At 42.9% G+C, this 16,373-nt stretch overlaps 1 protein-coding gene across 2 annotated transcripts in view; it reads right to left on the bottom strand.

The window, feature by feature from the left end:
• LOC135260759 (RNA-binding Raly-like protein) overlaps positions 1–16,373 on the bottom strand; it is a 76,492-nt gene that overhangs the window by 19,240 nt on the left and 40,879 nt on the right. For both annotated transcript variants that reach the window (XM_064346286.1, XM_064346285.1), the window contains exon 2: positions 11,618–11,892. In XM_064346286.1, the coding sequence (XP_064202356.1) occupies positions 11,618–11,873 (256 nt within the window). In that variant the 5' untranslated portion in view covers positions 11,874–11,892. The remainder of the gene's footprint in view (positions 1–11,617; positions 11,893–16,373) is intronic.

Genomic DNA, 16,373 nt, shown 5'->3' with positions numbered 1-16,373 from the left:
TGAGGCACTGATCTATAATCTGAGGAGCGGCTGGCGAAGGGCATCCATACAAATCTGAGTCATTAAGGGAAGCACAATTCAAGCTTGAAACAACTTCTGATAATCACAGTATTCACAAACCTCTATCAGATGTATACATGTATATATGCATGTATGTATGTATGTATGTATGTGTGTATCTATGTATGTATGCATGTATGTACATTGCAATCTGAAAGTATTTGGACAGTGACACTTTTTTTTTTTTTTGTTTGCCTCTGTACTGCAGGACATTGAATGTGAACAGTGAAACAATGAATATGAAATTAAAGTGTAGTCCGTCAGCTTGAGGGTATTTTATTCCATATTAGGTGATCAGAGTAGGAATTACAACACTTTTTAACCCCCCCCTTTTTTTAACCAATAATAATAATAATAATAAAAATCATCATCATCATCATCATCATCATGAGTTTTATCTTTTGTACAGCAAAACTATTTGCGTATCACTATTACTGCTGTTGCTGTCGTTACTGTAGGCACATTTGGTGACTGCTTTACATTTTAGAGGTGACTTAATGTAAAAGCTTGGGTAAGTTAGATTTTCTTTTTAAATATATTTTTATGTTTTCTTTTCTTTTTATAACAACGGACTCAATTTAAGCCTTCGCACACCACAAGATTAACCGTGAACTCAAGGATACGCACAGCACTATATCATGTAGCAGTATATATCGATTCACTTGCCATCGCTGTTCAAAACATGCCGTTGTTCATAAAACTCTCCGTGAAGGCTGTTCTCCTTTGCCACGATGCCAGCAAACAGATTACTTTCTATTTTTAAGACATGTCCTTTCTCTCCAATGTGAGTCTATAAGTGGCACTGATTGTGTTTGCATAGTGTTCCCGATTGTCTGTGCAATTGGAATTGTAAATGAAACATAAGGATCATGCCATGGTCATGTTTACATGGTATTGTATCCAACATGCTTGTACTAGTATGTTCGCTGTATAATTTGTTTTGACAAAACTGAATCAAAATGCCTAAGACAGTGAAATCTATTCAGGAGAATAATGACCAAAATACAAATCAATTTTCCTGTCTTCTGTCAATGCAGCCAGCAGTGGCTGAAGGATCATAAATCAATGTACTTTTTGTCTTTAACGGAATGGAGGCATTATTTTCCTTTTGAATTATTATTGCCATCATTACTTTTACCACATCCGATATTGAACTCTCATTTGATGTATGGCATACCATGGTTTACTGTCAATACATGGCTGGCTATTGTAGTGGCTGACTGCCTCTGTATATCTGTTGTATTAATACAATAATGTCTGGTTACAAATTTCAGGTAACCATAAAAACATACACAATTTAAGTGGCTTTGAAGTATGTATGGAAAGCAATCTTTATCATTTCATTGTCAATATTATTTTGCTGGAAATAAATATTTTTTCTCCCTTAGTCACTCAGTATTTCTATCATAGCTTGTCATTCCAAACGGTGCCTTCCTTTTTTTCAGTGATGCCAAAACCATCACAAAAAATTTTGAGAAATAAAAATATAGTCTACGGCGCCCTCTGCTGTTTAAAGATCAGCATACTAGCTGTTACTCAGGAGGGCAGCCATCTCTGATACAGTAATAGACAGAACACCACTGGTTGGGAGAAAGACATCAAAGCCCTTCCCATGAATCTGAAGCTGGTGTGGAAACATCAGCATAACCTAGCAACCAAGCTTAGTCTGTTTGTAAGAGTCTGTTCGCTGGAGGAGATCTTAACGCTGTGGTGATTTCACAGCTGTTAAATCTGTTAAACCTTGCAAAGCTGGCTGCCATGAATTATAATTCCTAATTAGTCCACTGAAGTTCTGCAGCTGTCTGACTTCTTTTGTGATGGCTTCATTAGCTCGGTATCTTTTGTTCTACCATAGAGATGGAAAAAAAAAAAAAAACGCAGAAATGTAGAGAAAAGCATTCTGACAAGCTCAGACTTCCTTTCTTCCTCTTGTACAAACTGAGATGAATCCACTCTCAGAGACAATGCAGCGCAGCACAGAACTGTCATGTGCAGGAGCAGGGAGGCTCAGTGAGCTAGTAACCAAATATAGTCATACACTACACGGCCAAAGGTATGCGAACACATGACATCCAACATCTCATCCAAAATTACGGGCATTAATATAGAGTTGGCCGACCCTTTGCTGCTATAACAACCTCCACTCTTCTGGGAATGCTGGATGTTGGAGCATTGATACTTTCCAATTGATCCTAAAGGCGTTAGAAGGGGTTGAGGTCAGGGCTCTGTGCAGGGCATTCAAGTTCTTCCAGGCCATTCTTGACGAAACCATTTCTATATAAGCCTTGCTGGGTGCCCGGGGGCATTGTCATGCTGAAACAGGAAATGGCCCTCCCCAAACTGTTGGGGAAGCGCAGAATTGTCTAAAATGTGATTGTATGCCGTAGCATAAAGATTTGCCTTCGCTGGAACTGAGGCCTAGCCCAAATCATGAAAAACAGGATCATACCAAGGGCTGTCGAAATACTCATGGTTATATATATATATGGGTATACAGGCAACTTCTTTACAGTGCACCTGTAGCTCAGCTGTGTGGATACGCGGCTTAGCTCCACCCCTACAAGGTGTTCTGTGATGTTGCCATTTAATCGTCTGTTCACCTTGAACAGAAAGGAAGACGCAGTAGCCACGGTCCTTCGGGGGTCAGGCTGGTTGGTGTCCCAGATCCTGCTCCTCGGTCCCATTTGTCTCCATCCTGATGCATTCTGGGTCCCACCTCTGCTCACACAGCCCTCTCCCTGCCTCCATTTGGCCTCATTTAGCCCATTTAGCACAGTTTACAGCAAAATTATTATTATTAAATCAACTCTGATAGAGTAAATTTGACTTCATTTTTTACTTTAGTTTTCTGATGTTTGAAAAGCCCATCTAGTGACAAGCATCATAAATTAGCACATGCTATAAATGCTGTGATACATTGCATTGGGTATTGTTTCACAATAATCTATGTTTAAATGTATCTGTCCCTATCAAATAAACATTAAATAAATAAGATGGACTACAAAGCTGATTTTATTCCTGATAGAGCCCCCTGTCTAATTTATTTATTTTTAATTGTTTGAGGGATATTGATTTGTGAGTCACATGGAAATCCGTGGTTCAGCCATTGTTGATTCTTGGCGTTGACAGAGGGTACAGATCTCATCCTTGTGATATGGATATCTCCGTTATACGGGGTTTGGGTGGCTTTTTTTCAACCAAATGCCCTGCCAAATTCTCATCACGTTTAGCGCACCATCACAGACTTTTTGTATTAACTGTCCCCCGATTTTATAGTCTGACAACTGCTGTCCTTTGTAATATATGTTAGCTCTCAATGCTGTCAGCAATTTATTTGGACTGCCGCGTTTGCAATGATTCTCGGTGATTAGCGCGACGGCATCTGCAAATCTTCGGCGCTTTAATTTCTGCTCCGTCGTGGAGAGGGAAAAAAAAATCATAATTTAGTGCGCGTTTTCAATTGCTATTTGAAATTGCCATGTTTTGTGCAATAGCAGAATTCCATTAGAATAGCATAATTGGATTTGTATGCTTCCACACAAGCGCGCGCGGAACCTATTTGCGGCTCAATCACTGACAGCCACTGAGTGCCTTTCCTCTCGTGCTGTACCATGGAAAAGGAAAGAGGGGCAGGTGGCTTATCGGAGAAAGGGACACTGAGAAGTGAAACCGATTCTCTTTGTCAGTATTTTAATGCACGGCGCGGAGAGACAACAGCAGCACCTGAATCATTAGCATTATTAGCGATGGAACAGCGTAATTAACTTCCATCAGTCATTGACGTATAGGGAGAACGCCAAGGGAGGCCTCGTCTTATTGTGCGCCCTCTGGTGGCAGATCAGTGTCTCTGAAGGGCCATGAAACAATCCAGGTTCTTCGTGCATTTACAACAGATGTAAGATCACCTGGCCATCGTGGTCCTGACCCAAACCGTCTAGCTCACGGCACAGGTATCTAATTCACAGGTTCACGAGTATCAGCAGTGTCTGTTAGTTTTGATGTTTCAGCGTCAGATATTTATTTAAGTCACTGCTTGGCTAAACAATACTTGGCTAGCACGTCTTATTGCCAAGGCCTCAACTGGCTATTGATCGAAAGGAAACCACACATACCCGTAGACACTGTAGTCCTCCAGGATTTCAATTTGACAGCCCCGATAGTGCGATATTTCATGTTGCATTTGCAATTGTCCGGGTGCATGGTCTGCAAACGTAACTGACTGGATGGATGGTTTGTATCCACTATTCTGGCCCTGGAGTGTTCTGCTTGGCTTTCCATTAGCTGGGTTTTGGCTTCTGCGATATCTCTGGTTGTATCTCTGAAGAAAACACAGAATTTAGGGCTGCACTATCGACAGATTTAACTCCAGTCCCAGAGGGCCACAGTGTTGCAGATTTAACTCCAGTCCCACTGGGCCACAGTATTGCAAATTTAACTCCAGTCAAGGAGGACCACAGTATTGCAGATATAACTTCAGTCACGGATCCCTGGGTGATGGCTCACAGACGCGAGTTATCTTAATACTGCTTAGAATCTGAATAGAATCACATTAAATATGAAGTGCGTGTGCTCTGATTCACAGCGTGCTTTGGAAATGATCATTAGGGCCTGACTAATTGAGATCCACTGGGAGCCATCACTCTGATAGCTGATGAGCGAGGTTTAAGACCAGCAGTGAGCAGCAGGGGTTGTAACAATCACGGGGAGCAGCCCTCTCTCAAAGGCTAATGGATCTTGAAATAAAAAGTATGCGCGCCACATGCGGACCGAACAACAGCAGCAAAATATTTTTTTTCCAAAAAAAAAAAAAAAAACATCTTTTTTTTGTTTTTGTTTCACTGCATATGCAATCATAATAAATGCTAATGTACCTCGCCTCGTTCCGGAGATCCACGTTGCAGCAGCATGACGATTTGATTCTCTGCGCTTTGGCGCCCGCTCTGAAGCTAATGTACCATGGATGATAGATTGGGTCTGAAACTGGAGGCTGCAGCGTTGTGCTGTTGACGACGTGACAGTAGCGGGAGTGGCCATCGACTGGCCTGGCTGCAGCGCGCACGAGAAAACAGACGCTGTGCTTCTGTGTCCCGTCATTCTGATGTGTGCCACGGGAACACCTCAGCCCTGAAAGACCGGGCTTGCCCAGAGAGGATAAGCCGTGGTAATAAGGAGTTGAAGACAGAGTGCTAATTTCTTAGATATTGTGAAAAAAATGTTCTTACTGCCTTTTCAGCACTACTGTAAGGTCCAAACTCTTAGTGATTTGGGAAATCACAAAAAAAGGAAACTGAATCTGCCCTTCCGTAATAAGAACATAATTAACAGAAACGGTCAATATTATTATCATCATACTTGTTACGTGTTATAGTGTAATTATATTTTATTGTAAGTTTCATTTAAATAAATTTAAATGATTTTTGTTTAACTTAATGTTACAGTTAACCTTTCACAATATAGGGTACTGAAATATGCAATGCCTGGAAAGAATTTGAAATTTAATTGAAAATTATAATTTGGCATTCAATCTATTACAGCAGTCTGGTTCCCGAAACCACTCCTTGGGTACCCCCAGCCAGATTCGGGCATTTGACGTGTCCCATCGGGAACACACCTGATGGAAACGAAATGAGGGTATGATTAGTTATATGAGGTGTGCCTGAGGTGGAACACATTAAATATTTGTATCTGGCTGCAGGTACCCAAGGAGAGCTTTGACAACCACTGTATTACAGCACTGAAACTCAAAGTACAAAATGTTGCTGATTTTTCTGTTATTACATTTCACCACAGGAGGGCGCCCATAGACCACAAAACATGGAAAGCCAACCCAGCACTTGACCCTTTTACTAGGCAGTGAAGTCTAGTGTTTCTGTAACAATACATACTCAAGAAATTAAATACTAGACTAGGTGCACTCATTACAGTGAAAAAGCACATGTTCTGACATGTCAAAAAAAGAAAAAGTTTAAATTCCATTTTAAAGCATACGCTAGGCTCACATTTTAAGAAGCGTTGAGCCGCAAACATAAATACCTGTTTGTTCATTAAATGGATCGTGAGGTTCAAAAATTTTGGAAACCACTAGACCACATGACAAACGTAATTACTCCACCATAATTTCAAAATCTAATTATAGTCAATGCACTTCTACTCGGGAGGCATGCAAGCAGTGCATCAGTACCCAATAAAGACTCCTGTAAACTCTGGCATTTAAATGAAGAGTAGATTATTTGCCGCAGGGAGGAACCAAACAAAGCCCAATTAAGAGTGCTTTATGAAAGCCTTCATGCCTGGAGCACAGGGGTCTAGGTGATACTGCATGGATGTTATCACTCTAAAGCTAATAATTATGGCAGGGTGTTGAACAATGCAGTGCCCTGCAGACTACAGAGAGGGGACTTCAGAGATTCTCAGAATGAGGACGTTATGAGGACACACACACGCACACACATGTGCACACACGCACAGGCACACGCACACTCACAGGTGTGCGCGCACACACACACACACAGCACACACATGTGCACACACGCACGGCACACACAACAGGCACACGCACACTCACATGCACACACACACACTCACATGCACACACACACACACTCACATGCACACACACACACACACACTTTAGATGGAACAACAGAAAAACAAGAAGAATCTGAGGGAAGCCTGCAATCAATACAGATCGGGCTGTCTCTCTCACTTTCCAACTTTCTCTTTCTCACCGTTTTTCTCTCATGAACTTTCCCCCTCTCTCTCTCTCTCTCTCTCTCCTCTCTCTCCACCCCCCTCTCTCTCTCCCTCCCCCCTCTCTCTCTCCCCCCCCCCCCCCCCCTCTCCTCTCACACTCACACACACTGCACACACACACACCTGCTCAGGCATGCTATAGGAGCCCCAGCGGAAGTCGGAGCAACAGGCAGACGCTCTGCATGGCTATCGGCGCGGCCCTCATTAATTCCCAGCATGCCGCGGTCAGGCGCGGCGGAGGGAGCGTTCCTGTTTCCCGCGTTTATCCTGATGGCTCCTTAAAGCCTTCACCTCGCAGCCCGCATCTCTCTCTCCCTCCTCTCCTCTCTCTCTCTCTCCCTCTCTCTCTCTCTCTCTCTCTCCTCTCTCTCTCCCTCCCTCTCTCTCTCTCTCCCGCCGCACCGCCGCCTTCTGTGAACCGTGACGCCTCTTCCCTCCGCTCACGCTCTCCGCGCGATCAGCCGGCACACGGATAAGCAGTCCCTATCTCTCTCCATCCATCTCTATCCCTGTCTTTCTCCCCGTCTCTCTCTCTATCCCCCACTCTCCATAAATATCTGTCTCTCTCTCTCTCTCTCTCCCCCCGACCCTCTCACTCTCTTTCTCTCACTTTCTGAGTTGCTGCATTGACTGACAAGACTTCCCCAGTAAACGGGGTTTAAAATTCAAATTCTCTCACAATCTCCCGCTCTCGCTCTCTCTCTCTCTCTCTCTCTCGCTTTTATAATTGTTCCGGTAAATGTCACCAATCACAATCGGGTCTGTCGATGGCATTTGGCACTTCATTCCCATCAAGCGGCATTAGGCCGTGTCCCGGAGCCTCGCGTCTGCCTCGCGGGTGACAGCAGGTGCTGACAGCGTCGCCGGGGCGACACCGAGGCTGCCGGGGGGAGGCGGGGCTTGACGCCGACGGCGCCCGTCACGGTGTTCGCGGCAGACAAGGCGGATCGTCGAGCCTCGGCTTGAGCCGAAAATAACATTTGCAGCCGAAGTGGTTTTTATCGATCGAAGGAAAACCCGAAAAGCGAGGCGGCCTTTGGTTGGCCTTAACCATCGAATACGCCGTCTTATCGTAACACGCAAACATACCTGCCAAGCCTCGGCTGAGGGCAGCGAAGCCGTGAAAATGTGTCCAATACCTGACCTACTCTATTACAACCCTGTAATGGAAAAAGGTATTCAGGGGTGCATGATGCAATGTCAAGAACCCTTTCATGGCCTCCTTGGTGACCATGATGGTGAAAATGCAGTATCTCACCACTAACACTGGTTTGACCCAATTCACAGGTAAAACCCTAGAGTTTATGTGAGTCCAATAGGAACCATATGTACTCATTTTAGAGTGATTATTTTGCACTTCAGAATTGGTTCCATGACTAGTGAGGAGAGAACGGCACAACGGAAGGGTGGGGCTTGTCTGAACCAATTAATTAGGCTATCTCTGGAAGTAATGTCGCCCCCTGCTGATATCTATGATTTCTGCTCAAAAAGCCAGTTTCCCTATTGGGCTCTATTCATATTTGACAGCAAAAATAAAATACTTCCGCTCAAATATTAATGTTAACTCCGAGCATTATATTAGACAACAAAATTACTTGTTATTTACAAAAATGTAGTAAATTCTTCTACCACACAAACATAACAATTTATTTATCATTATTTATTTTAGCCTACGTCATATTTTCACACCCTAGTCGGAGACCTGTATGACGTAATGCGCAGCCGAAGTACTTCTAAGGAACGTTTATAGCAGAAAGTTAAGACAACAGTATAGCTATTATGTCAACGAGATGAAAAATATTTAAATCCATTTTAATTAAACAACATTTGGACATAATTGCATGCTTTATTTCTCATAATTACACAATTAAAGACAGTTTATTTACATTCACGTTTTAATTTGAATTATATAAATTGAAAGATGATTTTCAGTGTTAAATCAGTCGCATTTAAGCTTAACATTGAAGACAGATTCATTCTATTTCCAATAATATGTTAACGCGATTATGATTAAGCAGAAGATCGTGGCATATTTCGGTGACCGTTGGTAATGAAGATAAAATTAGGCAGAAAGAAAAACTGCATTAGCCCAGTTGCTTTTCTTATGCTGTTTGCTGTCATAACGGTGATACCTGAAGTCGCCTATGACGCACGAATGAACGAACAAATTAATTAGTTAATTCTTTAATTAATTTGTCCTGCCAGCATCAATTACAGGATTATAAAACCTATAGGCTACGGCTGAAACCCGTTGGCTTCCTTCATGTTTCCACACGGCATGCTGCAATATTAATAAAAGGCATTTTAAAACTTAAGAATGTCTAAAGACAAGTGCCTCGGAATAGTTTTTTTCTTCTTCTTGATACCAAATAAAATAACATCCTGTAAAGAGTTTATCGTCCTGTTCTTTTAAAGGGAATATTATTAAATATCCTGATTGGTTAAGGATACTGCAGCATGTCAGCTAACCTTAATCAGAGTAATTCCATTAACATTGTTTAGTGCTGTATACATATATTTATATATAGATATTTAAGCCATTTTGTCAAAATGCCAGTTTGTGCTCCTTACAACTGTATCCATTGCTCAGGCTCAAATTTAGGGATAGCTAGCTAAATCCAGGACAGGACAACTGAGCATGTCTGCTGAGCGAAAAAAAAAACTGTACTTATTGGTTCTGGTGTGCTCCCCACAGTTTTCTGCTGGTGTCGCTGTCTCTACACATTGCATACTCTAAGGTGAAATCAGAGAGCACCCTCATAGCACACGGAAGCTCCGGCCTTAATTTGGGTGCGTGACACCTCAGTCACCCTTCATTGCCTACATCTCAGGTTCTGGCATTAGCCCTGAGTGCCAAGTCATGGTTAGCTTCGCTCTGTCAGATGGGGAACTGGGGGTATAAATGACCCGAAAAGCAAGTTCCTCAGCTTACTGCTCCAAAAGCAACGTAGCGGGGACCACCAATAACATTTAGCATTTTCAAATTGATTGTTTTTTTTTTTTTTTTAACTTTTATTATGTCTGAGGCTGGCTGTAACCTAGATGTCTCCCCTGTGAGATAATAAAGGTTTATTATATTCTCTGTGGGTGTCACAGTCACAATTGGCAATTCCATCCCAGGGAGAAAAAAGGGAAATAAATTGTTCACCGTACCTGTGATTAATGTGATAGCTGGAGTATAATATGGAAGCCCGTTGCCAGGGCAATGGTCTGTACATTGCTTTCACGGTGGAAATGTTTATACCGTGTGCATGGTGTTTTTCTCAAACATGCTTTGCGGTCATGGAAGGGTGTGAACACGTTGGTTTCTCGTGATATTGTTGATTCACGGGCACATCATCAACGCATTAAAATGTGTGTGGGATAGAGGCTTAAGTCTGCTCTAGACATATTTTCAACCTTAGTAAGTTGTGGCTTACTGGGGGTGAACAAAGAAAGAACAAAGATGTTTCTACAAAGCCTCAACTGAATCACAACATTGTGTTGCAGCGTTATAGGAAGTTGTAATGACATATTGCTCTCACGTTGCAAGCAGGAGGCATTGTGGGATATCTCTGTGAGTTATCACAGCCCAGAAACAGACCCGAGCTCCAGGATAAGCTCTGTGGGTTGCCACTGTTTGCTTCCTGCTCCGCCCGCATCTGTTCTCCCCCAACCTCTTCTCATATCGACCGCGCACCGTGACTTCATTCAGTTTGAGCTCATGGGACGGAGAGTTAACAGCCAATCCGATTCTTGAAAATGAAAACCCAGGAAAAGTGTTTGGTTGGATGAGCCAGATGCTACAAAATTCTCTCTCTCTCAATTGTGTTGATGATTTGCGATAACGGGTTATTTTTATTTATTTACATATATATTTTGATGTTTTTTTTGGTTCTTATTATTATTATTATTATTATTATTATTATTAGTATCTCTCTCGGTCAAATGTACATGTGTAAATGCACACAGACATGCACACACACACACCTGATTGACACCTAGATAGTTATCCATGCACTGAAATGACAGTGTAAAGGCGTGCTTAGCAGCTTCTTTAAAACTATTCCATCACCCCCTGCCCCCCTCCTTGGTCATACAGTTTATCATAATTTTTCATCCTTAAAGGTGCAGTTAAATGTGCCAGGTTCAGTCTTGCAATGCACATTCAGAAGTGCGCTTTCACCAATTCACAGGCTCTTTTTTCATAAATATCATTCATGGATTTTTTCCCCTAACTTGTTCTGAATCACATGCTTTCTTTCTCAATGTCCCCTGCTGAGATGCACTCCGGTTCTCAATCACAATCCCTCCAGTTTGCAGATACCATTGTCTGCCTCAAGCGGCTCATGTAATTTCCACAAGCATTTTACAAAAAAAAAATAAAAAGAAAAAAAGAAGAAGCAATCAAGCCACCTTTCAGAATCAGTACAAAAATGAGTGGCTGGAGGAGGAAAGGAAAACATCATTTCAAATCAACACACAATGAAGTTTCTCCCATATAACAGAAACCCAGGGCATATTACATTTACTATATTATATATATATGCCTGAGTGTGTACAGGATCCATTCTGCTACGAGCAAAGAATGCCCCATAAAGCCCATTGATCTGCTCTGCCATCTACATTTCCTATAGCATTACAACACCACAATAATGATAATATAATAATAATAAGAAGAAGAAGAAGAAGAAGAAGAAGAAAAAGAAGAAGAAGAAGAAGAAGAAGAAACTGTGTGTGTGTCATGGGGCAGGGGTACGGGGTTTGGGGGGGGGTGGGGTGGGGTTACTGATAATGAACCAATGAGAGCGCAGGGCAGACTTACCGAGCGGTTGCCCAGCAATGACGCGGGCGTTCTCCCCGGCAACGGCGGCGCGCGCGTTCCTCTCGCTCATGTACTGGACGAAGGCGAAGCCCTTGTGCACGGAGCAGCCCACAATCTTGCCGTACTTGGCGAAGATGACCTCGATGTCCGTCTTCTTGACGATGGCCGTGTTGAGGTTGCCGATGAACACTCTGGAGTTGAGCGACCTGGGGTCGTTCTTGTTGGTCACGTTGCTGGTCTGACTCTTCCCGGTCATTCTCCTCTGAGGGCCTTCCCTGGGTGACAGACAGAGGCCGGATCAGTCTGACCAGGGCAGAGAACTGAGCTGAGATGAGCTGAGCTGAGCCTAGCTGAGCTGAGCTGAGCTGAACTAGGCTGAACTGAGCTGATGAGTTGAGCTGAGCTGAGCTGAGCTGAGCTGAGCTGAACTAGGCTGAACTGAGCTGATGAGTTGAGCTGAGCTGAGCTGAGCTGAACTAGGCTGAACTGAGCTGGAGTATGAGCTGAGCTGAGCTGAGCTGAACTAGGCTGAACTGAGCTGATGAGTTGAGCTGAGCTGAGCTGAGCTGAACTAGGCTGAACTGAGCTGATGAGTTGAGCTGAGCTGAGCTGAGCTGAGCTGAACTAGGCTGAACTGAGCTGATGAGTTGAGCTGAGCTGAGCTGAACTGAGCTGATGAGTTGAGTTGAGCTGATCTGAGCTGAGCTGAGCTGAGTCGATTAGTTGAGCTGAGCTGAGCTGAGCTGAAGTTGGAGCTGAGCTGAGCTGATTAGTTGAGCTGAGCTGAGCTGAGCTGAGCTGAGCTGAACTGAGCTGAAAAAACCTGACATTTTACTCAAAAATATTTTCTAATTGTTGGATTTCTAGGTCAGACTGTTCCTCATCAGATAAAGGACCCCTTGCTCGATAAACTGCTGACTGAATTTAGAATTTAAAAGTACAACCTTTAGCCGCAGCATTGCAACACAGAGCTAGGTAAAGCACAACACAAAATCTGATCACAAAAATGTCAACAAATAATACAGAAATATTAAAAACTGCTGATTGGGATGATAAGCTCCTTCGGCTTGGAATGAGCTCCAGAAAGAGCTTAACTTAGAGGAGGTCATATCACTAAATGATTTTAAAGCAAGGTTTAAAATTAAGGAGGAAAGTGAAATTAGTAAATGTTTGCTGCTTTTGTTTTAAATTATGTAATTTTGGAATGTCTGTAATCTATTGCTGCTTTTTGGCCTGGTCTCTCTTGAAAAAGAGATTTTTAATCTCAGTGAAACTAACCTGGTTAAATAAAAAAAATGGCTAGGGCTGTCATATCTCTGTAATATGTCCTATAGAGAATGTCTTACAAAAATTAAATATGTTGCAATATACTGTATCTACGTGGACTAGTGTGTGGAAAAATTTCACACCAATGTTTTAAGCATGTATATTGCAATATCTGAAAGTAGAAATACTTTCCCATATTTGGATGTGTTAAAAAATCTTTCCTGTTATTAATAACAGATCTTATTCCAATATATTGCAGACAGTGTATTCCACCTCTGCAAAGGGTGCAATGCCACACTGAGAACAAATGGGAGCAATTAGACCAGTAACTGCAAGCTTATTGTTTTGGGCAGATGATGTATGAGACAGTACAGTACAAGTATGGAGCAGCAATGGTTACAGCCCTAAATAAAGAGGACATGCAACCTCACTGTAACCGCAACACCTTCAGCAGAGAACTGGGGGATTCCCCAGGATTATAGCCAAATTCCAAATCTCAATTTCCCTCAATCTGGCAACCTAATAATTTCCTGGTTATTCAATCATGATTATTAAGCCAGTTTAATACGCTCAATTACTCGCCCCATCTCCACCTCTGCTGGCGTGTGGTTAGTGTTGTGGGTGAAAATACCAGCTGTTCATCACCCCGGTACGTGCCCTCCCCTTTTAACTGTAAAATTCTTTCAGGGATCTGGAGAAGAAGTGTGCTGTGTAAATTCAAACCATTACATCCATCAGAAATTTCTCATTCGCACGGACCATTAAGAGCCTCTATCTTGTGCGTGAACCCTGAAAGGAAATTCCAAAAGTCCACTACACAAATCACACCAACCCGAGCCATTAGATAAGATAAAGCCAAGTCTTATTCCCCCTTTCAACAAGACCTATAGCTTGTCCTAGGTTGCTAATGGAGATGTAATTTACCCAAGATGCCCCAGTCGTAGTGTCGAGTGACCTTGCAGAAACCCAATGCCGGTAAGCTGTCTGTTAAAATAATACTGTCGGCAGTGTATATTCAAAAGCACATAATTCAGGCTGGAATTTTAAAATGTTTTTTATTTTTTTTATTTTTACTTTTCCCATTACTCTTTTGAATATAGTTTCTTGAAAAGTAGTAAATGGCAAAAACGTATGAGAACAGGGCCAGTATAGCACAGTCATATCAAACCACCAGCAGTCATATCAAACCCCCAACAGTCATATCAAACTCCCACCAGTCATATCAAACCCCCAACAGTCATATTAAACTCCTGCTGTCATATCCCAACAGTTATATTATACTCCCAACAGTCATATCAAACCCCCACCAGTCATATCAAACCCCCAACAGTCATATCAAACCCCCAACTGTCATATCCCAACAGTCATATCAAACTCCCAACTGTCATATCCCAACAATCATATCAAACCCTCACCAGTCATATCAAACCCCCAACTGTCATAACCCAACAGTTATATCAGACTGCCAACAGTCACATCAAATTCCCAACTGCCATATCCCAACAGTCATATCAAACTCCCAACTGTCATATCCCAACAGTCATATCAAACTCCCACCAGTCATATCAAACTCCCACCAGTCATATCAAACTCCCACCAGTCATATCAAACTCCCACCAGTCATATCAAACTCCCAACAGTCATATCAAACTCCCACCAGTCATATCAAACTCCCACCAGTTATATCAAACTCCCACCAGTCATACATAACTCCCACCAGTTATATCAAACTCCCACCATTGATAACTCCCACCAGTCCAACTGCAGGTACATTTTGTCTGTGGTACACTGCCATGAATTGTAAAAGGAAACAACTGAATTTGTGATTGGTGGAATAATATAAATGAGCCTGGAATTCCTTTTACCCTCCCCTTTTTGCCATATTTTCTTATTTGAAGCCCAAGGTACAATAGCATGTGAGGGACATATTTCACAGATCCTTGCTGTGTTCCTGTTTTGCTGGAGAATGGGTGAGAGCAAGACATTAACATTCACTTCAAATCATGTTGCAGCAAAGCCACTTATACAACTTACATTTTATTTAACATACAATATATACATTATATATATTTTCAAAAATGAGGGGAAACTGGGGAAATTCAGTACCTTAATCAAAGGTGCAATAGCAATACCCCACTTGGGAATCAAACCAGCAACCTCTGAGTTATGAGCCAAGTTCCCTAAACATTACACAGCAGCACTTACACTCTCCACCAGGCACAGCGTGACCCTGTGTCCGAGCTATGTAATAGAGTTTAAGGGGCACTCTGGTGTAGTGAGTTAGAAATTGGGTTTGTAGCTCCAAGGATTCAGGTTAAAGTCACAGGAGGGCAGCTGGTACTATGTCCTTGAGCCCCACAGAATGCCCACTGCTTGAGTGCATATCCCACTGATTAATGTATATCGTGGAGAAAAAAATATCTGAGAAAAAGAATGGTGCCTGCTAGCCAAATTAACAATATTGTTGATGCTAATAAGGATAACCTTGAAAGTTTCAGCTGTTCCACTGCAGGCAAGGATAACCTCATAATGTATCATTTGTGCTGTGCTGTTTGCTGCCACTCAGTCTAATGAGAGCCCTAGAACTAGGAAGAAATATGCCACATTGTTAGATGAAAGTAAGAACATATTCTTCATTCTGAAGATGAGGGGTGAAATCCAATGACATGAGTAGAGATTTTATTTTGGTAAAACAGGCCAGTCTCAAAACAGGCCGAGGCACAACTACATTTCCTATAATACCTTGAGAGCATTGCCTAACAGACACACATGCCCATTACTTTCAGGTTACCAAATAAAAGCAGGAAAGAGAGTATTGAAGCAACTGATATTCTAGCAGTGTATGGTTCGCTGTTCTGAGATTACATCCGTAGGTTCATTACCATCGCACACTGACTAGTAATTATCAGCTGAACAAGATGCCTAGCTGTAGAACGAGATGTGCTTTGTAAGGGCAGCAGTGAAAACCTAGAGGACACCATATCGCTAGGAACATGGTTGGGAAGCACTGCTGCAGCGAATGGCCTTTGCCTGTAAGGCATTTTATACATGTTAATTTACATTGCAAATTAACTCCAGGAGTCCTGTCCTGGCACATGTACCCAGCCTTGCTCATTACTGGACCAGGGCTTGGTCCTGATCAATGTTAGCGCCTTGTCCAGTCTCCGCATGCCCCCTACCCCCCCCCCCCCCCCAAACCTCACCCGCCCCCCCCTTCCGTCTGGGACCTCACAAAGTACAAATCGATAGGGAATGCCTGTGACGGCGAGCGCAATTTGGGTTGAAGCACAAGCCAGGCTTGTCTCCTTCCCCCCCCCTCCTCCAGGGCTATCGCTCAATTTACAGCAGCCTGACCCGCGGGAGCCTTCCGAGTGTCCGAGCACTCAGGCGAGCGCCTTCGAGGGGCAGAGCCAAAAGTGAGATCTATGGAGAGCCGTCAGTGATTCGCACCCCCGCTTTGAGACGACCCCCACCTCACGCCCCCCCGCCC

This window comes from Anguilla rostrata, chromosome 8, assembly GCF_018555375.3.
Source record: "Anguilla rostrata isolate EN2019 chromosome 8, ASM1855537v3, whole genome shotgun sequence".
Lineage (NCBI taxonomy): Eukaryota > Metazoa > Chordata > Actinopteri > Anguilliformes > Anguillidae > Anguilla > Anguilla rostrata.
Note: the sequence above shows the minus strand (reverse complement) of the source record. Positions and strands in the feature narration are given on the sequence as shown.